Source organism: Macrobrachium nipponense, chromosome 5 (genome assembly GCF_015104395.2).
Source record: "Macrobrachium nipponense isolate FS-2020 chromosome 5, ASM1510439v2, whole genome shotgun sequence".
NCBI classification, from domain to species: Eukaryota; Metazoa; Arthropoda; class Malacostraca; order Decapoda; family Palaemonidae; genus Macrobrachium; species Macrobrachium nipponense.
In genome coordinates, this window is record NC_061107.1 from 48698503 (window position 1) to 48725166 (window position 26664).

Genomic DNA, 26664 nt, shown 5'->3' on the forward strand with positions numbered 1-26664 from the left:
AATTTACTTTAACTGCCTCCTCCGTTCTCCGTCGTGGTATTTTCTCTATCCTCAGCTAAGGTTATCTTATCCTTCTGGTTGCTTCCTTTTCCATCCCCGGTGTACACCGGAGACCCCAACCACATCACCCTAGCGCCCACACGTATTACGGTAGAGGACTAGTTTTAGAATAACTTGTATACTCCGGCATGCAACGGAGTTCGTATTTAGACTGTAAGTGTGTATCCCCGATACTCATGTATCTTTCCACTTACAGGCTACCAACTGCCAGGAACCGGGCTGCAATGCGGTTCTCCAAGACCCCTGTGGCCACGAGGAGTGCAGGACCCACGCCCCGTGCGCCACCACCCATGGCGAACTGATCGTCTGGCACCACGAGGCATGCACCATATGCTATGACCTCGTGAGTCAGTTGTTGGATGGAGTAAGTAGATATCAAGATAGTTACTTCCCCTCCATCCACAATATATGTTTAATATATATCTTAGTTTTAAGTCTTAGTTGTAAGCTTATAGCTCTGCTGTAAAGGACTTCATTGGTCCTCTCTTTCAGGCTGCTGCTGTGAAAGAGGTCGCCCTAGCGACTCTGAAGGCTTGGGTGGGCGGCTTCGGCAGGAACGCCGCCAAGGGACAGCCCTACATTCTTGACAAGAAGTTGGCTGTCCAGATCTTCCCCGGAGGGAAAGCGACGGGATACGTGGATCCCGCCACAGCAGCTCCAGCGATAGCCTCCATCCAACGCGAGGTGCAGCAGGCCTTCGTAAACGTGTCGGGCCAGGACATCGTGCCAGACGTTACCACATTAGACATCAATGTAGAGCCAATGGCGGTAGGTGCAGAAGATTTGTTAGTCGAGGTAGGTGCTTCGGGCGCTCAAGGGTTTGCCTTGGGCGCACCTGGATCTTCTTCCCCTGTTCCTTCCTCCTCTTCTTTCCAAGGCTTTACGGGATCTGAGATCCCTACTCCTACGCCTGCTGCTTCTGTGCCTCCTAAGGTAAAAGGGCACAGAGAGCAGAAGACGACGTCCAAAAAGACGTCGTCTTCCTCCTCACGAAAGTCTTCGGCATCCTACTCCGGAGCAGTGAAGGCTAAGTCTGATCCTTCACATTCGAGAGGGTCGAGAAGCAAATTGCTTCTAAGGAGAAGGTCCGCGCTCCGACCGAGCCAGCACCCTCCCCTGTTGCTGCCGGAACTCCCCCGGTGACCCCTGCCGGGATCACGGCACCTAGTGCCTTTGACCCTGCTACCTTTTCGGCAGGAGTCCTACAGCAAGTAGGAGAGATGGTTGGATCGCTTGGGACGAGATTTGAGCAAATGTTTGCCCAACTCTCTAGCAGCATCAATCAATCAGGTCAGTCCATCCAGGACCTCTCTAATCGTGTTCTAGAACACGATAACCGCTTTGCTGGCCTGAACCAGGCTCCTCAGGTCAACTTCCCGGTAGTAGGTACTGGTCTGGTCCAGTTACCTCCTCATGATTCTCTTCCGGCATTCTCTATGAACAATCCTTGGAGGGTAGCAGCTTATGCTCCCTTCAAGGATGGTATGATTTCAATACCGGAGTGTGGAACAAGAAGGATCGAGGACTTTGAGTTCTACCCTCCTGGACTGACACAGCTTTTATAGGATATGCCAGGCTAACAGAGACAGCTCTCAATAGGGAAGACAAGATCCCTAGGGAGACTGTCCTGTATACTAGAGACCATGCCCAGAGGGAGTGGGTTCACTGTCTGGAGGATTGGGATTGCTCTAATACCAAACTCCAGGCCTTCAAGAGTCCCTTCACCATTTTTGCCACCGAGGAGGAGGCTTCACTCCCCTTTACGACAAAGATGGTGGAGACGACCCTTCATGCTGTTTTGAAGGATGAACCCATTCCACAGCTCAGGGAAGCAGAGCCCACATCTCCTCTCTTCCCTGCGTTTGGAGAACTTTGGGAGAACCTACCGGCTACTTTCACGGTAGGAAAGCTGAAACCGGACTGTGCCATGGATCAGTTCGGTGAGAAGCTACCTAGACTGCCTGATAGCCTCATTCAGGCAGAATTTGACGCGAGGACTAGGCTAGGGAGATCACTCAACTCCCTAGTCATAACTGAGATGGCTGCTCTCTCGTGTGGTACGGAGCCTCTATTTAAGATCTTGGCTAAGTCCCAACTACAATCAGTACAAGCAGATGCTTATGACTTTTTCATGGCCAGAAGAAACTGCTGTAAGCATGTGTTGCAAGAAGCTACCATTCGCCACGAACCGAATAGACTTCTTGCTTCCAACATGTGGGGTGCGGACCTGTTCCCAGAGTCTTCTGTGAATGAGGTGCACCACGAAGCTTCAAGGCTTAACCAAAGCCTTAGAGCTCGGTGGGGTATCTCAACCAAGAGGAAGCAGGAGAACCCTCCCTCTTCTGGTAAGAAACTCAAGAAAACCAAGAGGTTCCAACCATACCAGAAGCACCAGCAGCAGCAGCACTTCGTCCAGGCCGTCCCAGTTACCCAACCGGGTCAGCCTTCGACATCGAAAGGTCAGAGCCAACCTATCCTCTTGCTATCCCCCCAGAACCAACCCTCGACCTCGTACACCGTCTCCCCAGCTTTCAATCCCATGTTTGAAAGCCAGGCTTTCCCTACCTTCAATAGGTTCTCAAGGGGAAGCAGGGCGAGAGGTAACTTTCGCCAGCGAGGTTCGGGAAGGGCTACCAACAGAGGTAAGCACTTCAGAGGGGGACGTGGAGGCCATCCCACACAGCAGCAGTGAGGCTCCCCAGGTAGGAGGGAGGCTGTTCCTCTTCCGTCACAGGTGGGGGTTCAGCAAATGGGCACAGAGCATCATGTCCAATGGACTAGGTTGGAGTTGGATCAAAGATCCTCCACCAACCAAATCATTTCTTCAACTACCATCAAAGGAATTGGCAGATTATGCAGAGGAGCTCCTTCAGAAAGGAGTTGTGTCGAGAGTCAGGCATCTAAAATTTCAAGGGCGCTTGTTCAGCGTGCCAAAGAAGGTCTTCTTCAAAAAGAAGAATAATCTTAGACTGTCCCAGCTAAATTTTCATTCGCTGCGACAAGTTCAAAATGCTGACCATCTCGCAGGTACGGACCTTACTTCCCCGTGGGGCTGTCACCACCTCTATCGATCTTACATACGCATACTATCATATCCCTATCGCGAGACACTTCCGCCCATACCTAGGTTTCAACCTAGGAGACCAGGCATTCTCTTTCAAAGTGATGCCCTTCGGACTGAATGTAGCCCCCAGGGTATTCACAAAAATAGCGGAAAGTAGTAGTAGTATTCAACAACTGAGATCACAAGGGATAATGGTAGTAGCGTACCTCGACGATTGGCTGATTTGGGCACCAACTGTCGAGGAATGCCTCAGAGCCACAGAGAAGGTAATTCAATTCCTGGAATATCTGGGGTTCCAGATAAACACAAAATCAAAATCCGATTCACTCCGGAGACTCGTTTTCAGTGGCTAGGCATCCAATGGGATTTATCCTCTCACAATCTGTCAATTCCGGTGATCAAAAGAAAAGAAATAGCCAAGTCAGTGAGGCAATTCCTCAACAACAAGCAAGCTTCAAGGAGAAACCAGGAAAGAATCCTAGGTTCCCTCCAGTTTGCCTCAGTGACAGACGTCCTTTTGAAGGCAAGACTGAAAGATATAAATCGAGTTTGGCGCTCAAGAGCAAATGTCAAATCTCGAGACAAGTTGTCAGTGATTCCACAAATCCTTCGCAACCAACTTCGTCCATGGGCGAAGGTAAAGAATCTGTCCAAGTCAGTTCCCCTTCAATATCCTCCTCCGGCGTTAACTATTCACACAGACGCCTCCCTAACCGGTTGGGGAGGATACTCTCAATTCAAGAAAGTTCAGGGGACTTGGTCCACTCAGTTCCGCCAGCTCCACATAAATGTTCTGGAAGCAATGGCAGTATTTCTTACCCTAAAGAAGCTCCTTCCCCCAAAGAAGTTCTCATCTAAGGCTAGGTTTTGGGGGGACAGTGCAGTAAGTAGTACAACTGCATCAACAGAGGGGGGATCCAAATCCAAGCATGTGAACCATGTCATGATAGCCATTTTTTCCTTAGCAAACAGGTACAAATGGCATCTATCATCCACCCATTTAGCAGGGGTAAGGAATGTAATAGCGGAGGCCTTGTCCCGTTCAGTTCCTCTGGAATCAGAGTGGTCTCTGGACGTCAAGTCGTTCCAGTGGATATGCCGGAGTGTACCAGATCTCCAGGTAGATCTATTCGCCTCACAAGCGAACCACAAGCTCCCTTGCTATGTGGCCCCCAACCTGGACCCTCTGGCCTATGCCATGGACGCCTTGTCAATAGACTGGAATCAGTGGAGAAGGATCTACATCTTTCCTCCAGTGAATCTTCTCTTGAAAGTTCTGAACAAACTCAGGGCTTTCAAAGGACAAGTAGCTCTTGTAGCTCCAGATTGGCCAAAGAGCAATTGGTGCCCCTTGCCACTGGAATTGGGCCTCCGACCTCGATGGATTCCCAATCCCAAACTGTCTCAATCAGTACAAATGAGGACTGTGTTCGCTTCCTCAGGAATTCTCAGGACCCTAACTTTATGGACTTCATGAAGTTTGTGGCTAAAAAAGATGCAGATATTGATCCCCAAAACATCCTCTTCCTAGAATCAGATAAGAAGGAATCAACTCTAAGACAATATGATTCTGCTGTCAAAAAGTTAGCATCTTTCCTGAAGGAAACAGACACTACAACCATGACAGTTAACTTAGCTATATCCTTTTTCAGGTCTTTGTTTGAGAAAGGTCTAGCAGCTACCACTATTACCACTAATAAATCAGCTTTGAAGAAAATCTTTCAGTTGGGTTTTCAAATAGACTTATCAGAATCTTACTTTACGTCTATTCCCAAAGCCTGTGCTAGACTTAGACCTTCTGAGAGACCTACATCAGTTTCATGGTTTTTAAATGACATCCTCAAGCTAGCCTCCGACACTGACAACTCGACTTGCACATTTATAATGTTACTTAGAAAGACGCTAATTTTACTAAGCCTGGCCTCAGGGGCCAGAATTTCAGAACTGTCGGCTCTATCCAGAGATACGGGTCATGTGAATTTCTCCCTTAGGAGAAGTTTTGTTTTTCCCCGGATCGCAGTTTTTTAGCTAAAAATGAGGATCCTCTAGCAAGTGGGCACCTTGGAAAGTCATTCCTCTTCCCCAAGATCCCTCTCTCTGTCCAGTAATGACCTTAAGAGCCTTTCTGTCTCGGACATCCTCTAGATCCTCAGGTCCTCTCTTTATGAGAGAAAGAGGTGGCACCTTATCAGTAAAAGGAATCAGACAGCAGATCCTTTACTTCATTAAACAAGCCAATCCTGAATCATTCCCAAAAGCACATATCAGGGCAGTAGCTACCTCTATTAATTATTTCCAACATATGAATTTTGATGATCTTAAGAAATATACTGGATGGAAAATCACCGACAGTCTTCAAGCGTCATTACCTGAAGTCCTTGGAATCCTTTATAAAATTTTTCAGCAGTGGCAGCGGGAAACAGTTTTCCCCTGACTCTGCACAGTAGTTATAGTTGAAGATTCAGGTCTCCTTTCTACCTACCTTGTCTAACATGTCTCACCCTACCGTATGCCCCCCCCCCCCCTCTACATGGTCCTCTATCTTAGCTGCTAGGATGATATATTGGTGGAATGTCCCTTATTTTTTTGCTAGGGACATCCACATAACTGTGCATATAAATGTGCTTCAGTGTTTCTACCCTTATTTTTATGCTAGGGTAGAACACAATAACTTTTGTATATTTTGTATATATTAATCTAGTTTTAGTGAATCTTCTTGAGAATTTGTTTTGATACCATAATATTAAGCTATGCTTTACCCTTTTTTATTTATATTAAGCTAGTTTTAAGTACCTTTATATTATAATTTTTGTATCATGACTTTTTATTCACTTATATTATACTTTTATTTTATTTTATTGTTTCATTAAGACCCTCCATTGTCATCTTGTGCTGTTTCTCTGGTACTATTTCACAGGGCGACACGAACTGAGCCCAGAAAAGGGATTTTGACGAAGGAAAAATCTATTTCTGGGCGATGGGTTTGTGTCGCCCTGTGAAACCCACCCTTATTACCCACCCTGCAGTCCAAGATGGACATCTTTAGAAAAGGATGACCACTAGAGGCGCTGCACTCCGCTTGGCGTGGGTATTAGTAGTAGTAGTAGCAGACGCATCCTCCTTTAGGATTGGCTCTCTCAGGTGGGAGATTTTGATGTGGGAAGTTCTAAGTGGCAAAAGGTTTGTGGTAGTGGTCTCACTCGCCCGTTACCATACCGACACTTCTTTTATAGAGTGAGCGAGTCAGTTATACTGACATCTTCTTGAATTTATTTTTTCTCTGGTATTTATTAGGTTATTTACCCTAGAAATAATGAAGTTAAGGATTATTTCACAGGGCGACACGAACCCATCGCCCAGAAATAGATTTTTCCTTCGTCAAAATCCCTTTTTTCTTAATCTTGGCAGATTGAGCCCAGTGAAAAGTTAGGCATATCTTAGTTTTACCAGACCACTGAGCTGATTAACAGCTCTCCTAGGACTGGCCCGAAGGATTAGATATTTTTACGTGGCTAGGAACCAATTGCTCACCTAGAAACAGGACCTACAGCTTATTGTGGGATCCAAACCACATTACATCAAGAAATGAATTTCTATCATCAGAAATAAATTCCTCTGAGAATGGAATTTCTGTGCCTTGGAATCTCAGTTACATAGCATATGATTAATGGGGTTTTGATAAAATAAATGACTTTCTTAAATAAAATATAAAAAAGAATTAGTTGTTACATTGCAACGTACAGAGAAAACTGACAAAAACATTATGCATGTAAGCAGACCTGGACTTATAACCAGGTAGTGTGTTAAAAGCCTTCTGAGGATACTCAAACTTACTAATTACAAAATTGTATAAAATTTGAAGCAAATTATGTTGTCATAAAGTAAATGATACAAGTTTAGAAAAGAGAAGTAAACTAAAGAACAAAATTGTAAGAACAGAAGATTGGCAAAACAGATAAACAAGAAGGTTATGTTCTTTTGTTCTTTCACCCTTTCTAAGCTTTTCCATTCCAAACTCCATGCAGTTCCACCAATCTGACAGCTCTTAAAAAGTTACAGAATTAATTCTGGATAAATTATGTGCAAAGAAAATAGAGTACATGTAAATCCAATTAACAGGTCTATACAAATGTTATACATACAGTACTCATAAGATGATGCCATTAACAGTGCATCTTACAGGAAAAGCACAATACAGATGACATTGAAGATTCTTTGCTGTACCTATCATCAGTGCCAACTGAATTGCTTTCAGCCCTTCAATTTTCATTCATTTCATTTAGTCCTCCATTACTTGGCTGTTCAACTTCTCTAACTCTGCCTTACTCTAGGTTCACCTCTATGATTCAAGAACAAATCCTTTGGGTATGCCCTATAAGAATCTAGAACTGTGACTGCGTCCTTGTTAATCTTATTATTCATAATAACAACACTGCAATTAGAGATATCTTATGAATTTGAAACAAACGTGCCATCATCACCTATTCATTGTAAAAATAACACAAAAAAGGGTTCTTTATCGGTCATACCAACTACTGTATTTTCCAACATTCTACAATGATATTTTGCCTTAGTAAAATTTTTTTTTTATTAATCTCCAACTCTAACCAAGTATAATTTATACTGCAATATCAACTTCTTATGTTGAATTTACACATAACGGTGATTATACATAGGAAATGACAGCTTTTGTTTCCAAGGGAAAATAACAATAATGCATAGCTACACTAATAAATATTAAATGAGAGAGAAAAAACTTATAAACAAATCAATAACAGTCCAACATCAACTTACCAGGACAAGATTTGATTATATCCATACTGGAAGTCTCTATCTTTCTGCTTCCGTACTGGATAGACCAATTGGTTCTCATGAAAATACAAAATTTTCCGTAATCTAGCCAAATCAGGTCTTAATCCTATCAGCTCACATAAATTCAAAGTTGATGAGGCAAATAAGGTCTGAAAAAATGAAAGAAAAGAAGAATTAATTTGATTGGAAAATCTTTTGCTTTACCTATAATTTCTTAGAAAATCAAATAAAATGTTGAAAAATTTAATTACCAATTTTTCAATAAATTTCTTAATAAAATAATGATCACCGTATAGGTTTCAAGTACTTATTAAGTTTCCCCAAATGTACAGTGGCCTTCCGGTTTTACGCATTTCACATTTTTGCGTTCCACTGCAGATTTTTGTGGAACACATTATTCACTTTTCCTCATGGAACTTTCACTAATTTGCACAGTTTTTCAATGGACCATATCTCTTAAAATTATTACTAATTTGCTTTTTTTGTAGGGCAGCACTTTTTATTCACTAATTATGTATACTGCATTTTTTCATACTGTGTTACTAAATACTGGTTTTTATCATAAAAATGATTTACAGCATATGTACGTACTTATAATGTAGTTATTTATATATCGAGTTCATTCCAGGTTGGGCCCCATACTGAGCAGCATAGGCGTATCTCTCTCTCTCTCTCTCTCAGATGTACATTTGAAATGATATTGCATAGAGATTTTTGATGATAGAGCATATTGTACAATATTTAAAATATTCACTAATTATTTTCATTTTATTTTCCAATAAAAGCATACTGAAAAACACCCCTGTGGCGTGGGTGTAAGAATACTACCATCGTAGGTCCTGCATGTTGTTAAAGAGAACTAAAGGACATCTATGGCCTTGCAGTCTTAATTTTTAGTAAAAGGCTAGTCCCACTGCCAATAACTGTGGACACTGCTGCCTTGCAGGTAGGTGTGGACTTTTTAGTCAAAGGTGAGGCCCACCACCAATAAGTGTGACTGATGACAGAAAGGGCATGCGGTCGTAAAAACCCTTTGCCAAACAATAAACCATGCCTGATGATGTACGGAATACAAATGCAGCTAGGGCGTCCACTGTAAGCGAAGAGTGTCAGAATCCCCCAACTGGCATGATAAATGGGTGAGAGGTACCACAGGGTTTACGACTGCGGCCAAAGAGGTTAGTGAAAGAGTGGAAGATAAATGCAGGTACAAGGAACATGGGTACTCTAACAGAAAGACTGAAGGAGGCAGCAGATGTAATGGGGAGGAGGATAGCTTTTTTGTGTGTGCAGGAAACTATGTGGAAAGGGAGTGGAACTAGAGAGATAGGAAATAGTTATAAGCTCTATTACTGTGGTTCATGAGAGGGAAGAAATGGAGTTGGAATCATAGTAAGTAACAACTGGAAGGGAAAAGTGGTAGAAGTAAAGAGAGTAAATGAGAGGCTTGAAAAGATTCCAATAATGATAGGGGACACATTAGTAAATATAATATCAGCATACACTCCTCAGATGAGGTACCAAGAGCAAGAGAAAGAATTATTTAGACAAGAGTTTGAGGCTGACATTAGAACAATGGCAGAGGAGGAGAAACTAATAATAGAAGATGACATGAATGGCAGGGTGGGAGAGAGAAGAGATGGGTATGAAAAAGTACATGGAGGCCATGGGTTTGGAATTAGAAATGAAGATGGGGATTATGTATTGGAGATGGCTCAGAGTATTGAATTGGCCTGTATGAACACATGGTTTCAGAAGTTAGATAAGTACTTGATAACTTATGAAAGTGGAGGAGTGCAAAGCCAAATAGATTACATCCTGGTTAGAGGAGCCGACAAAAGCAATGGGATGAACTGCAAAGTGATCTTGGGAGAAGCTCGTGTTAAACAAGATAGGTTGGTAGTGATGGATTTGAAAATGAGAGGTAGGAAACCCAAAACATGAAAAAGATCTAGAATTAAGATTTGGCACCTTAAAGGAGAAAAGGGAGAGCAATTTAGGGTGACTGTGAGAGAAATGCTGGAAAGGGAGAATGTAGAATTTGGACAGGGTAACAGAGTGGAAAATACCTGGGCAGCCATGAGAGAAATATGTGTGGGGGAAGCAGAGAAACTGTTGGGAAGAACCAGCGGATATGGAGTGTCAAGAGGAGAAAAGTGATAGCGGAATGCAGAGGCCCAAGAATCAATTAAAAGAAAATCAAACGCACTTAAGGACTGGAAAGCAAGGCATGCACAGAGTGCAGAGGAACGGTACAGAGAAGAGGAGAGATGAGAGGAGGATAGGTATGACTATTGGAAGGGCAGTGGAGCACTTGAATGATAGACTAGGCACAAGAGAAGGAGAAAATGACATCTATAAGATTTCAAACTTGAAGAAAAGGCAGAGACATGATTGGGTAGAGACAAATATATTGCATAGAGATGAAGACATTAAGAGATGGAAAAAGTATTTTGAACAGCTTTTAAATACTGAAAATGAGAGGGAGGAGATGGGGGAAGCACAGAGGGTGGAGGGACTAGTGATGGAGATACAGAAGTGCAAAGAGCATTAAGGGGACCGTCCGCTATGGCGGATGACATGTCAACTTGGAAAAATAAAAAATCAAGTTATTACTTGTATCTATGCAGAAACATGCCGTGCATGCTTTCCAGAAGTTTCAGCCAATTATTTTTACAAATAATGAAGATACTATAGCGGTTTTTAAATGATGACGTCATCGTAACTGCGTCGTCTGTATGACTGAGTTTGACAGAATCGTTTTTGCGTGTTTATTTTTGCATATATACAGGGATTTTTTCAGACTTTTTCTTGAGATTCTCATACATCTGGTAGCAATGAAAGGTAGTGTGAGTTGAGAGCTGGTCAGAGCGGCTATTTATAGGCGAGAGCCGCGAGACTCTCACTCAGAGAATGACTCAGTTATGCAACAGACATCAAAGGAGTTACATGCACTTCGTCACTTGCGTTTGGTCACTAGCTATTTACGTTGTTTTTATAACTTCTTAGTGAATTTATAGCAATGCCGAAGTTACCTAAGATCAAGAAGGCTACTCAGCAACTAAGGCTAGCAAAATTAGCGAAGGCCAGGAGTGTGCTGAAAGAAAAACACGAAAATTCATTGTTATCAGCGCCCTCATTGTCTCATGTCTCGCCGTCAACATCATTGGCTGGTGTCACGCTGAGGGTATTAATACCACTTTTAGGGGTAGGACCAGGATCCTTGATGTAGAAATCAACAATAAAAGTACAAATAAAGTAATTATAATAATGTTGTTTTGACTTTTATAAGAAAAAAGCGAAATTTACATAGCAAATCTTTGGGAGCTCATAACTCAAAAACATACTTATGCGCATGTCGGTAGCCATTACTCGGTTATTTATTATCCAATTTTGGAGAAAAGATATCATTCGAAATAAAAATAAAAATACCATAATTCTGTGTGACAGAATTTTTATTTCTTTCTTTCTTTTTTTTTTTTTTTTTAGAACTTTTTGAGTGTCTAGACTAAAAATAAAAAATCAAAATTCTGTCACACAGAATTGTTCCGTATATAAAGAAGTGTTTATGGTATGATTTTCAATACAACTGATGTCATATTAGCGGAGAAATCTCTACCTATTTTTTTTTTAAATCATAATTTTTGCTAATAAAACTAAAAGTTTTTGCTCAAATGACTTGAAATTTTTATATGATGAAGGTATTATATATATCTAAAACATATGAAAATGATCTATTTTGCGTAATAAATAAAAAAATAGACATCATAGCGGACGGTCCCCTTAAGTAAAATACAAGTGTGTAAGAGCACCAGGTCCATTGGAGTTCCAAATTGAAATTATATAAGTACTAGGTACAGGGGGGGAGAAATGGATGCTGGATTTATTAAAAGCTATATGGGAAGAGGAAGAAATGCCAAAAGACTGGGAGGAGAGTCTAATGGTATATGTATATGTATACAAGTAGAAGGGAGATGTCATGGATTATGGTAACTACAAGAGAATTAAACTAAGAGAGCATGGACTGAAAGTTTTAGAGGATACTGGATGAGAGATTAAGAGATTGTAAAGATCAGGAAACAGCAGTATGGATTCATGAGAGGTAGAGGGATGGTAGATGTCATCTTCATAGTAAGAAAACTACAGGGAAAGAAGCTGGAGGGAAACCAGGCGCTCTATTGGGCATTTATAGAGTTAGAGAAAGCATTCATAGAATACCAAGAGCAGTAATGTTTTGGTGTTTGAGGAAGAGAAAGTCCCAGAAAAGTTGATTAGGCTGGCTGAGATGATATATCATGGAACGAGCATAAAAGTAATAACAAAAGTTGGGGAAACAAAAAACTTTGAAGTTAGTACTGGATTACACCAGGGTTCAGCATTAAGACCATTTCTGTTTGTGCTGTTCATGGCTGTGTTGATTGAAGAGATCAGGAATGAAGAGCTGTGGGAGTTTTTGTATGCCAATGATCTGGTGATTACTGCTGAAAATGAAGATGACCTACAGAGAAGGATTGGATAGTGGTAAGAGTCTTTGGAGAGGGGTAGCTTAAAGGTGAATGTGAATTAAACAGAGGTTTTGGTAAGCAGTAGGGAGGATAGAGACAAAATAGTAATACTACAAGAAAGAAGAGGCTCAATTATAAAACAAGTGAAAAAGTTAAAATAGTACTTAGGATATACCTTAAGCCAAGAGGAAGGATGTGAGGCTGAAGTTGACGGTAAGATAAAAGTTACATGGGAAAGTGGAGAGGCAGTCTGAGTAGTATGTGATAAGAAAATGCCAAACAAGCTAAAAGTCAAGATCTGTAGCAATGTGATAAGACCAGAGTTAATGTATGGATTGGAAACATGGGCTCTATCACTCATGACAGCCATTCCGCCATTTTGTTCCTCATAAAAGAGACTTAGCAAGAAAATGTTGAATGCCACAAGCACTTGGGGGCTTGGGTACCCTACCCAGAGCCTTACCACATACCCATCCATTCTATACCCGAATTCTCCCCTGAGGTCTCTTACTTCCAGATGCCACTGCAAGACAACAGCATCAACTTGGTACCCTCCATATGGGAGATTGTGATGCGAGTCTACTAGGCAAGGGGACCGAGAGTCAATGACCAGTAGGAAAGTCTACAAGCAGTATCTCCCTCTCCGCTCCCTTCCAGGGCCTGAGGGAGGTAGCTGGTCATAGGCGTAGGTTCCCGGCTTCTCATACGAACCTTTGTCCCGGGTGGATGTGTAGTCCGTCCCCTGAGAGGCAACTGTCTCTCTCTCTTTCTCTCTCTCTCAACAAGGTAAGGTGTCTGTTGTATGAGAACCTCATATCCTCACCTATCCTTCCACCTTCCCCATGATAACATCCCATCCTTCCTTCCTATCCATATAGAAAGAAATCCTACTTATCAAACCTTTGTTCCTAGTGTCCTTTGTTCCATCCTGGTCGTAACCGCATGGCATTTGCCTCCATCTCGATCCCCTCACCCTATGATAGTGTGTTAATTTTCATTCGATAATGTTTAAGCCTATCTTACTGTATATATGCTGTTTCTAACTGTAATTAAATAAATATAAAAGATTTGGCTACCACTTCATCATGACATCAACTAGTATAAATAATCTGTATAAGTTATAGTGCAATGTAATTGAGTGGTTAAGTGGATTAAGGAATCCATGCATGTTAGCTACTGATTAATTGTCGTAAATTTCTCTTCCAGGGTGTGAAAGAATATTTTTGATGAAAACCTCCACAAATTGTTCAACTCCACTCCAAAAGAAGCCTTCTGCAGCTTCATTGATCAACAGTTAAACGAAGTTAATTTTAGTTAATAACTAATTTATTTGCTCTCTGTGTGCTCCCCTTTGTTTATTGTTTTACAAAAGTACTTTGGAAATACATTAATGCCCGTACTTAGCGTATCAATGCTGGCTGGCGACCTCCGAACTTCCTTCTTTAAATATAAAAACTGTGTTTTTATATTTAACAGCTCTAGGAAGAAAAGCTGAAGTAAAGCTTCAGAGAACAGAGATGAGAACACTAAGGTGGATTATGGGAATACTTTTGCTGCTTGAGAGATTGGAAAATGATGAAATAAGAGGGGCAGGCTTAGTAAATTACAGAGGTGATAAGAGTGTCACAATTGAGATGGTATGGGCATGTGCTGGGGATGGATGATGAGGAGGGAGTGAAGAGGGTTTTGGAGGAACCTGTTAAAGGAAGAAGATCGAGAGGGAGACTGAGAATTAGATTGTGAGATAAAGTGAAGGAATGGAGAGAAGAGGTTTGTAGGAGGATGATGTCTTTGCTAGAAGGAAGTGGAGAAGGTGCATCAGTCAACCGACCCTTTAATGTAGGGATAACAGTAGGAAAGAAGAAAAGCAGACTTTTAAAATAAAATAAAAATAATTAGCAAATATTTTAAATATTGGACAATAAACTTTATCATAAAACACTTCATAGTAATATAATTTCAAATACATCTTACATTACCCGTAGAGAGAGAGAGAGAGAGAGAGAGAGAGAGAGAGAGAGAGAGAGAGAGAGAGAATTATACACCTATTATGCTCAGTCCAGGGCCCAACCTATAATGTGCCTAATAGATACATAACTACTTTGTCTAGAAATTTTATAGTATATAATTTCAAATACACCTTAAATTACCATTAAAGAGAGAGAGAGAGAGAGAGAGAGAGAGAGAGAGAGAGAGAGAGAGAGAGAGAGAGAGAGAGAGAGAGAGAGAGAGTAAACCGACTGATGTTCAATCTGGGGCTAACTGGAATGAGAAAACTGCTTATGTATACAGTAAAGGGGAAACTTGATTAGTTATCAAACATTCTGTAAGACATATTTATTTAATTTGTATTAAATTTTTATTTAATTTGTATTAAAGATTTATTTAATTTGTATTTAACATTTTATAGATATTTTGCAGTTTACATAAATATTAATATTAAAAAATGAGTAAATCATTGTTAAAAGCATATATACTTAAGAGTAATAGTTGTAAAAGGGTACTAATCTTAGATATCTTAGGATGTTTTGGGATGAAGGTTTGGGGTGTATTTTTGTTTGAAATAATATTAAATTTTATAGTATGATAATTTAAGGTGTAGTTTTGTTTGAATTACCACTAAGCAATGGAATGTTAAAATAGACAGTTATAAGAATTTTAGTTTATGGGGTACTGGGTATTTGGCAGTTATAAGCCAGTTTTAAGCATTTTAGAGGGGATTTTTGCATTTCCACAGCAGGTTCTGGAACCTATTCCCATGTAAAAGTGGGGGAGCACTGTACTACCCATGGTGTATGAATAAATATATGCCATCTTACCATTCCTAGAAAAGCATTATCTGTGATCAGTGTACTATTTATGAGGATGTCAGGCTTGAGTGAACAGCTGAAATGTGAAGTCAGCTATAGATGGGGCTTGAAAAGATGGGGATATCTCAAAGACCGAGATGGTATGAGCATGTGAAGATGTGATGGGTGCAATCAAGAGTAGTAGTATAAAAGGCAATAGAGGAATGGTAATCACAAAAAAAGGCCATACATGAAGACCTGTATCAAATGACAATTCCAATAAAAAAAAATTAGAAGACAGAGTAGAACTCATTACACACCTAAACTTCATGAAGATCTGAAATATGGTAAAAATTTTAATAACGATGACTGAGTAGCTAATGGAGGTAAATTCAATATGATTCAGCCATTAAATTGATTAGAAGCACAGTCACACTAAAAGTAGCTTCACTATACAAAAGTTTAAATTCTTAAACCGACAAAAGCAGAGCTTATTTTTGTTCCTACACAACATACAAAGCCTTACTCCTTTACAATAGGAATTACTTACGACGAAGCTGGAACAAGGCCGTTAAAATTCTTGAACAAGGTGGTTAGGAAGTAACTCCATCCGGTAGGTGGGGAGACCCACCTGCCCTGATAAAAACATTCCCACTATTGATTTTCTAAACGATCTCTTACATATCTGGCAGATTTCTACAATATCATTCGTAGGATGAATCAAATATCCTATACTTTTCAACTTGTTTACACTTGGCATTGCATTATTTTTATTGGCAGTCAACTAAGGTATTAAAGCTATGTTATAATTATTTACAGAAATAAATATAAATATACTTACAAATATTGACTTTGTACATTAGTGAATAAATAATCTGTATATAGTAATGACATATTTTAATAACTAAATAATTCTTATATATTAGCTTACATTAAAATAAAAGAATATTCTTTATCACATTTCTTATATATACATACATACATATAAATATATATATATATATATATATATATATAATATATATATATATATATATATATATATATATATATATATATATATATATGAAAGAAAGAAAATTTGTTTAAGAACATTCTCAGTTTGCCTTTTTTTAACGGATTTGAAACCATTAAATCATTGTTAAAAGCTTTTAATGTCAACCTTGTTTTCTCGTATAATAACACACTAAAAGGAGTGTTAATAAAAAATAGCCCCAGAGAAAGCAACCACATAATATATAAAATTCCATGTATGGATTGTCCCTCATTTTATCTCGGACAGTCTAGCAAGGGCCTAGAAGTAAGGCTAAGCCAGCCTAAATATTCTGTAAAAACTGGACAAACATCTAATGCAATATTCATTCATTTAAGTGAAAACAACCACCAAATAAATTGGGTTGGTAGTTCAGTAATTGCAAAGTCAAGAGATGTCTTATCACGAAATCTTTTAGAATCTGCTTTAATACAACTTACTTTTCATTGTAATTTCAATGTTAGTCGTGGCCTTTTTCATTTACACTCTTGTATTTGTAACATGTTTAAGAATGACCTCAAAGATATAATTACAGACTTAAATAAAAATTAGTTGCCTTTGAGTTATCTTCATTGTAATGTATGTCTAACCTGTACGTATTGTGAATATGTATTGTGAACAGGGTTTTGTTTACCAAAGTTCTGAACAGATGTCACCTATAATTCTTTAATTGTCTTGTCCTTGTATCTGAGATGTTTATCTTAAACTTTTAATCGCACCCATTGTTTATGCTTGTTTGGGAAGGTTACTCTCTTCCAGGTGTGTCGGATTCTAGGTACTAATCTCTTTATAATCCCCATCTGTCAGTTATACGAATCTTCTTGTTTTGTCTTTTGTCCCATGTATGTCAGTTCTGCTCAGTAAAGGACGTGGAAACGTCGAAAGGTCTCGCAGTTACTCAATCGTTTATTTTTCCTTCGTGGCATATATCTTTATTTATGGATTTATCACGTTCCTAACTTTCGTGATTCAGTTACACACACACACACACACACATATATATATATATATATATATATATATATATATATATATATATATATATATATATATATATATATATATATATATATATATATATATATATATAACCAGTGGACCGCCCGTATTCGCGTTCTCCGGATTCGTGGAGTCACACATTCACAGATTTCTCTCAGGAACATTTCCCTGCATTATTCACGGAAAATTCACCTATAACAATTTTGAAACTCGCGCCGCGCCGCCATCTTAGTTCTAGTAGACTCGCCACCATCCTCCTGCTCACCCATTGGTTCCTGATGCTAGCCAAGCCATGAGATCCTTCTCTCCTATTGGACAGCATCCCTCCCATCATGCATCTTATACGTACTTACGTGGTGGCGTCCCTACCCCGGCCACCTCGCACCAGAATCTTTATCGTACGCATGCGGCATTCGTTCGGTCCAACGATTTCGTTTGTATCGTAAATTCGTTAGTGATTTCGTTGTGCTACTTTATCATGTTGTGAGAACCTAATTAGTATACGTACTACATACGTAACTTAATTACGTACAGTACATATAGTCATGGGTCCCTGGGTCCCAAGAAAGTTGCTGAAGTTCACAGAAAGAAGAGAATGCTTTCTATGGAGACGAAGATGGAGATAATAAAAAAGTATGAAGCTGGCTTGCGGTTGAGTGTGATCGCTAAGGAATACGGCGAAATCCGTCGACGATAGGCACCATCCTTAAGCAGAAGGAAGCCATCAAAGCAGCTACACCTTCCAAGGGCGTCACTATTTTGTCTAACAAGAGGAGCCATGTGCATAATGAAATGGAAAGGCTGCTTCTTGTATGGATCGAGGACAAAGAAATCGATGGTGATACGATAACCGAGACGGCAATCTGCCAGAAGGCCAGCGCTATTTTCAGCGATTCGATTGCCCAAGCCGAAGGCGACGGCGGAGAGGGGACATCAACGGCAACCCCAGAGTTCAAGGCTTCTCATGGGTGGTTCGAAAAATTCTGTAAACGGACTGGCATCCATTCGGTGGTGAAGAAATTGAAATTACGTAAAGTATAAAAAAGTAAAAAGAAATGTTAAAATCAAAAAAAGAGAAAATAAATTTTATTTTAAGTTTTTTGTAAAGTTAAGTGTTACAGTTTTGTTAATGTGTTTTGTAAAGTTTAGTTTGTTTTTCTGACATTTTTTTATGTGTTTCATAAAGTTAAGTGTACGTACCTGCCGTTTGTCCTCCTCCTCCTCTGCCGCCATTTTCGGAGATAGCCTCACTCGAAAGGTAAGCTTCCACATTTTACGTTACAGTAATAATATTTCTTGTACACTAATATACACTTTATTTACAGGTTTTGCATTTTTATTATTAAGTTACGTATTGAATGGTCCAAATTGTTGTAGTATTTCATTGTTTATAGGTCAATTTAGCTTTATTATGAAATTTACTGGGGTTTTTTGGAGGGCTTGGAACAGATTAGCCATTTTACATGTAAAATGTGGTCCAAGATACGAAAACCTCATGATACGAAAGGCGTCCCGGAACGGATTAATTTCGTACCTCGAGGTACTAATATATATATATATATATATATATATATATATATATATATATATATATATATATATATATACACACACACAGTAGTACCTCAAGATATGAAAGGCTCTACTTACGAAAAACTCGAGATACGAAAGCCAATGCGAAAAATTTTACTGCTCTACATACAAAAAGTTTTCAAGATACGAAAGGTTGTTGCTGTAAAGTCCCGAGATTCGCCCGGACCACCGAGAACAATTTTAAAACTCCTGCGCCGCCAACTGAGTAAACTTGCCACCATCCTCCCGCTCTCCCATTGGTTCCTGATGCTAGTCACCCCATAAGGTCCTGCTCTCCTATTGGTCAGCATCTACCCCTTGTGCTTTAAATATTCTATTGGTAAAAGGTTGCTGTAAATTGAAAAACTTATTCATGCAATACATTTAATAAAAAAAAAAAACATTAGGTAAAGACATAATAAAGAAAAGAAAAGAATGGTTATCATACTGTTTGGTAGTTTCAGTAGTTGAAGAGAGATAATGAAAATTTATGGCTTACTGTGTAAAAGTGATTGCTTGGCGATCGTTCGATACTAGTAAGTGCTGGATGTAAACAGACGTTTGGAAGCTTTTTTTTTTTGTTTGTTTTATTATAGTTAATGGTTACTTAATAATTATTTGAAATGAGTACATGCAATACATTTAATAAAAAAAATTGTGAATTAGATATCAGAAAATATAAAATAAATCAGTCTGCCAACAAATAGGTATTTTTTAGAATTCTTCTTCTGTTTTATTATTACGTTACGTATTACGTATGTTTCATTACAGCTGTCAGTAACTCGGTATCTCCATTAGGTAAAGATAGAATAAAGAATAGAAATGAATGGTTATTATACTGTTTGGTGGTTTCATTAGTTGAAGAGAGATATTAATGACAATTTATGGCTTACTGTGTGCTAGGAAAAATGATTGCTTGGCGCTCGTTCGATACTCGTAAGAATGTAAACAATCGATTGGAAGGTTTGTTTTTTCTTTGTTTGTGTATTATAGTTAATGATTAATTAATAATTATTTGAAATGAGTACATACTGATTATTTATACATTTTATTGGCATATTATAAGCTTTTAGCTCTTAGGTTTAGATGTCAGAATCATAGACTAGGCTACAGTAGCAACCGCTAACAGGCTAGGCTTATTGCTAGGGGACATATGCTAAAGTCCTAATATATGCAGTAAAAATGGGGTTGAACATTACATGCAGTTGAATATTACTCAAGTATGTACAGTATTTTGCCTTTTTGGAGACATATTTCTTCCGTCGTAACCCTAGAACATGTGTTTTAGGCCTGGAAATATAATTTACTGGGGTGTTTTTGGAGGGCTTGGAACGGATTAGCTATTTTACATGTAAAATGTGTTCCAAGATACGAAAAACTCATAATACGAAGGCCGTCTTGGAACGGATTAATTTCGTATCTCGAGGTACCACTGTATATATATATAATAACACATATATATATATATATATATATATATATATATATATATATATATATATATATATATATATACACACACACACACGCTTTATTTACAGGTACAGTCATGGTTATGTTAGGTAATGAATGGTCCAAATTGTTGTATTTCATTGTTTATTGGTCAATTTAGCTTCATTATAAAATTTACTGAGGTGTTTTTGTAGGGCTTGGAACGAATTAGGCAATTTACATGTAAAACGTAGTTCTAGATATGAAAAAATCAGGTTACGAAGGCCGCTTCGGAACTGATTAATTTCGTAACCTGAGGTACTACTGTACTTCGGCCATGGACATGGAAAGAATCTCTGGCAAAACAGGTCACCCTGACTCCTCCATCTGTAAAAGTAACAATATACACAGATGCCTCGTTGACAGGTTGGGGAGGACATTGGGAGGATCGTCAGGTAGCAGGGAGGTGGTCAGCTACTCTAAGGAATTGTCATATCAATTTCCTAGAGCTGATGGCTGTCTTTTTTTTGTATCTAAAGAAACTCAAACCTCATGAACAGACACATTCTGCTGGTCCTAGACAATACGACTGCAATGTCTTGCATAAAAAAAATGGGATCACGCTCACCTCCTCTCAATATGGTAATGTCAGTCATTCTTTGGATGGCACAGGAAAAGAAGTGGCATTTGTCTGCAACTCACCTTACAGGGTCGCTCAATGTAATAGCAGACTCTTTGTCAAGGAACATGACAGCCTCAACAGAGCGGTCATTGGACAACCACTCCTTTCAAATACATAATATACGACCTACTTCCACAACCGAAGTGGACCTGTTTGCCACTAAGATAATCACAAACTCCCAGTATATGTGTCTCTGAATGTAGACAATCAAGCAATAGTGAGAGATGCTTTCCTGCAGGACTGGAACAACTGGAAGACGATTTATCTTTTCCCTCCATTGTCTCAGATTTCGAAGGTTTTGAACAAGCTCCTAACCTTCAAAGGAATAGCTTACCTAATAGCCCCAAATTGGCCAACCAGCCATTGGTTCCTACTACTTCAGCAGCAGGCAAAGAGGTCAATCCCATTACCATCCACTATACTATCCCAGAAAGTAGGAGGGAAAGTCGTTTACACATCCTCCTTTCTAAGCCAAGACCTTCACATGAGGATTTTTTAAAATATAATCTACCGTGAAAACTACTCACCCAATACTGCTAGGTACCTAGTGCAAAAACTACGGATATCATCTATCCAGCAATGCCAGTCTGTATGGAGAATATGGTTAGATTATATCAAGAGTGAGAGCCCAATTGAGATTTCTATAGAAACACTAAAGAATTTTCTTATACACCTCCTAGAATATAAACATCTTGCAGTTACAACAATTATAACATACAAGGCTGCATTAACAGAACCCTTGCTTTATGGATTTGGGATTGATTCCAACAAAGAAGTTGTCACTTCCCTTCTGCAGTCTTTTTCTTTACAGAGACCCACTCCCGAAAGACTTCCAATTACTTGGTCCCTGAATAAGGTACTCAAACTTTTATGTACTCCTCAATTCAACAGACCTAATGTAACCACCACATGCATGCTTCAAAAAGCAATCTTCCTGGTAGCATTAGCATCAGGAGCACGTATTAGTGAATTGGGCTCTCTTAGATGGGGACAACATATCACACAAACTACTGATAACCAGTTACTGTTATCCCCTGGGCCATCATTCCTGGCCACGATTGAAATCCTTTAGAGGAAATCTCCTATTCTTATAAGACAACTCAGTTTAGCACACAAAACATTATGCCCAGTTCAAGCACTTAAGGATTACCAAGATGTCACGGAAAATGTTTCAGAAGGTCCAATTTTCCTACATCCTAGCCCGAACAAACCAATCTCTCTACACGGGCTAAGAACAATTTTAGTCTCCCTCATTAAAAAGGCTAACCCACATTCCTTTCCTAGATCCCATGATATTAGGAAAGTAAGTACATCATTGGCTTTTTCAGAAATGTATCATTTGAAGAAGTTTCTGAATGTACTGGGTGGTCATCAGAGTCAGTATTCGTAAAACACTACTGCCATGAACTGAAACAAATTTGAATGCACTGTGTATCAGTAGGTGGTATGGTTAGCCTTGACCCCATAGGCGCCACGACAGAAAACCAGGGGTCTCCCTAACGGGTGGGTATGTTGACTATTGCTGGGGAAGGTGCGTAAAGGTCGCAACCATACCCAGCATACTTAGGTAAGTCACCATAGAACTTTATGCTAAAAGTATATCCTATGTGTTTTCCTTATCTTATTAAGTGAAACTAGTGGCTTGACATTGGACCTGAAATGTTTTAATCTGAAAACTTTGAGATATTTGGGATGAAAATGAGTGAGCTTAAATTTTTTGTCACCTGCCAATTTCTTTGTAATGCTCCTTTGAGGACGAAGCAGCGACTACGCTATCAAAAAACAGGTTTTGACATAAGAAAAACCTATTTTTGGTAGTCGCTGTTGATTCCTCAAAACCCCCCCACTTCTCTGACGAAAAACCATGGGATTTGGTGTAAGGTTGACCAACAGAGTAATGATTGTTGTCTTTTGCCGACCTCAACATAAAACAAGATGGCCGATGCGCATGCACAATACATAGTCACTTCTACAGGTTTAAACACAGGAAAACTGGGTACAGCTTTCGCTGAAGAAAAAATGCTTTCTTGTCTTTTGAGTCCATTATACTCTAACATTTGTCATAGTGTTTATCATTATGGCATAATACCCAGCTAAAAGATATTTCTTTAATACGTATTAGTCTGATCACCTTGGGGCACTGGCACACACCAGGGAGGGGTAACTCCTTTGAGGACTCAACAGCAACTACCAAAAATAGGTTTTTCCTACATCAAAAACCTGTTATCTAGTCATTAAAATATATGTCATTACTATATACAGATTATTTATTCATTAATGTACAATGACAATATTTGTAAATATATTCATCTTGATTTCTGTAAATAATTATAGCATAGTTTTAATACCTTGGTTTTGTAATTGAGAACTGCCTATTTTTAAACTACTTCAAACACCAAATATACCTTCAACTATCATGTGGGTACTCGCCATTCATCCAACCTAGCCTATGTTGATTGAAAACTAGGCAAAGGTATTGCATGCTCTTATTAGTAGTAGTAGTAGTGGAAGGGAATTGTCTTTGTAACAGCTCCCTTGCTTGTTTTATTCCCTCTTTGTCTTTGTTTGTTCAAGTTTTATGTCTCCATTATGCTTTAAATCTTTTATAAATTCTTTCTTATTTTCAATTTCCCCTTTCATCACATCTGCAAACAAAGGTATATTACCTAATGAGTACTTTATTTTCCTCATATGGCTGCTGTACAAAACCATATTTTGCAAATGAAAACATTCATGATAAAATACAGTGGAACCTCGGTTTTTGTACATGATCCATTCCAGAACCTCCAACAAAAACCAAAACGTATGAAAATCAAAAGAATAATTCCCATAAGGAATAATGTAAATACAATAAATGGATTCGAGACCCCCCAAAATATTTTAAAAATATATATTTCATATGGAGTAAACACAGTTCCACATACAAAAAAACAATGAGAAATAAATATAAATGACTAATGATATCAATAAATGAACATTTAACATCACTCTTACCCTTAAGGAAAACATCTGTTAGCATATGGAAGATGGAGAGGAGGGGAGAGGGAGGGGGAGAGGTTATTGTTTGGAAGGGGAATCTCCCTCCAGAAGGACTTCAGGTATCAAGGACCTATCTGGGGTTATTTCTCTTCATTTTTACTGGCACTAGGACCAGCTTGAGACCCTGTCGTACAATAAATCTGTTCAAAAAAATTTGTTTCTGGCATTTCTTAAAATTTGACTGAAGTTAAATGTGACATTGTCATTAAACATATTGGAGACATGGATTACAACTTCTTTGTTGGGTTGATAACTCAACAAAATTTTTTATATCTTTCCCCTTTGCAAACATGTCCTTAACCCTTAAATGCCGACTGGACGTATTTTACGTCGACATTTTTTGTCTCTCGGGTGCCGACTGGACGTATTTTACGTCGACATACAAAAGTTTTTTTTAAAATTCGCGGAAAAATACTTATAGGCCTACCAGCCTAAATTTTGAATCACGCGCCTTGGGGGATGCTGGGAGTTCACGGATCAAGGCCTTGTTTTGTTTTGAAGCGTGACCCAAGTGCACATGCGCGATATCCCTTCTTCTCGCTCCAGCCAGCATCAGTAGCGCATCATCCGAGAGCGATCTTTCGTCAGAAGCGTGTTTTTCTGGACTTGTGCGAGACTTAGAGCATTTGTGTTGCTACAGGACATTCCTAGATATGTCTCAACGACGTGTGGACCGCGAAAGGCGCGTTTTACCCGTTGGAAGGGATCGTGTAAGGCGAGTTTTGGACCTGGATGCTGGCGAGGGGGCCAAGCACCCAGCATGACCCCGCAACCTCAAGGCCGTTCTGTGCGGCCACGTGTGGCTGAAAGTGTTTTAGGACACAGCGTATGCCTTTGGTTACCCCTAGGAAGCATGTGGGCGTCCTTCCCGCAAGTCCTCATTTGATGGCGGATGGTCATCAAGTGATGAGGACATCAGTCCCGATGAAAGTGAGGATGAATATATGCCCCCAATGTCCGTTCGAAGCTCACATCCCGAAAGTGAGCTCGAATTCAGTGGGTTCAGTGCGTACGAGGGGGAATCTGAGGAGGGGAGGATGGGGATACGGGGTCAAGTTTTATCGCAGAGGACGATACAGAAAGTGAAGGCCTAAGTGAGGGTGATGGGCCAACGGGGGAGGGAGGGTAGAGTGCAATATCGTGCCCGCACCCGTGCGCGTGCACAGGCACGTAGAAGGTCGGCTCGTTGCGCCAGCCAAGGTGAAGGTCGGTCATCGGAGAGTGACGAGGGGTGGACGGAGGACCCCACCCCTCCTAACATGCACCCCTTCACGGCAACCCCTGGGATCACCGTACCAGTACCCCTGACTGTTTTGGGTTCATCCAGCTTTTCCTGACACGGAACTGCTGGAATACCTGGTACACGAGACAGTGGACTACACTCGGTACTGCCGGTATGAGCTGAGGACGACCTTGTCGTATTACTGGCGGGGTTGCAACCTCATTGACATGGCGCATTTTTTGGGCTGCACATTTATTTTGGTATGACACCTGCTTCCGACGTCAGGCAATATTGGAGGAGAAATTATTTTTATGTATGCCTAAATGTGCCTGGCGTTATGTCCCTGATAATTTCCTGGCGTTGGACAGGTACTTCAACGCCTTCAACCGAAGGGCCATACCCCGGAATAACAGTGATCGCCTCATTTTAGTGGCGTCCAGTGTTGGATTATATCCGTGATCGGTGTAGTAATCTCGTGATTCCTGGAAAGAACCTGTCCTTTGGATGAGGTGATGATGCCTTACAAAGGAAGTCTTAGTATAAAAGTGTATAACCCCAAGAAGCCGAAGAAATATGGTGTGAAATTCTTTCTTATTACCGAGGCCAACACTGGATCAAGTTGTGGACTTTCAGTGTATTCCGGGGTCTTCTCCACACTGCGTGACACTGTATTCAATCTTGTGGGACGTTTCCGTAACCAGGGATATCACCGGATTATGGATAATTATTATAACTCGGTATCCCTGGCCCAGGAACTGTATGAAGCAGGTGTTCACGTCAGTGGTACCCTTCGGTTGGTGCGTGGGGCACCCCCGAATGTCCTCAAGAGGTTCGCTAGTCATCCGCAACACCTGGCAAGAGGAGAGACAGAGTGGCGGCGGAAGGGCGCTGTCTTCGTCAATCTGTTGGAAGGGTGTCCGACTCGTCATGATTACGACGAGTCATGAACCCATCCAAGAAGAGCTCGTACAGCGGAAGAAGACACGTCGACAGGGCCGAGTTGTGTTTGAGGAGTTTCGTATCGAGCGGCCTACCGTCACTGGGCACTACAACAGGCACATGGGAGGAGTTGATCTCTTTGATCAGCTCATCCAGTATTTTATTCCCTTCGCCAGGAGAACCAGAAGGTGGACACAGAAGCTCCTCAAATACATCCTTCAGTTGGCCCTCCAAAATGCCTACATACTGTACTGTGGGTACCACGGTGACAATCTTCCGAGGTTGACCACATACAGTTCCTAGAGGTAGCCGGGAATGCCCTCATCAACTTCGATCCCGATGAGTGGCCTTCCATAACTGACCCCCTGCCCCGAGCTGCAGATCTGCCCCTAGAGGAAAGGGCAGATAGGAGGGCCAAACTTCGCTCGACCCTGCCGCTGCCGCCCTGCTGACGACGCCCCACTGCTGCCGCCGCCCCTGCTGACGACGCCCCTGCTGCCGTTCGCCCCTGCGACGA

The 26664-nt window shown here is 40.2% G+C and overlaps 1 protein-coding gene across 1 annotated transcript in view; it reads right to left on the reverse strand.

Annotated features, from left to right (window-relative positions):
• Positions 1-26664, reverse strand: part of LOC135215287 (glycosyltransferase-like domain-containing protein 1) — a 296564-nt gene that overhangs the window by 162369 nt on the left and 107531 nt on the right. The window contains exon 6 of the mRNA XM_064249831.1: positions 7919-8085. Within this exon, the coding sequence (XP_064105901.1) occupies positions 7919-8085 (167 nt within the window). The remainder of the gene's footprint in view (positions 1-7918; positions 8086-26664) is intronic.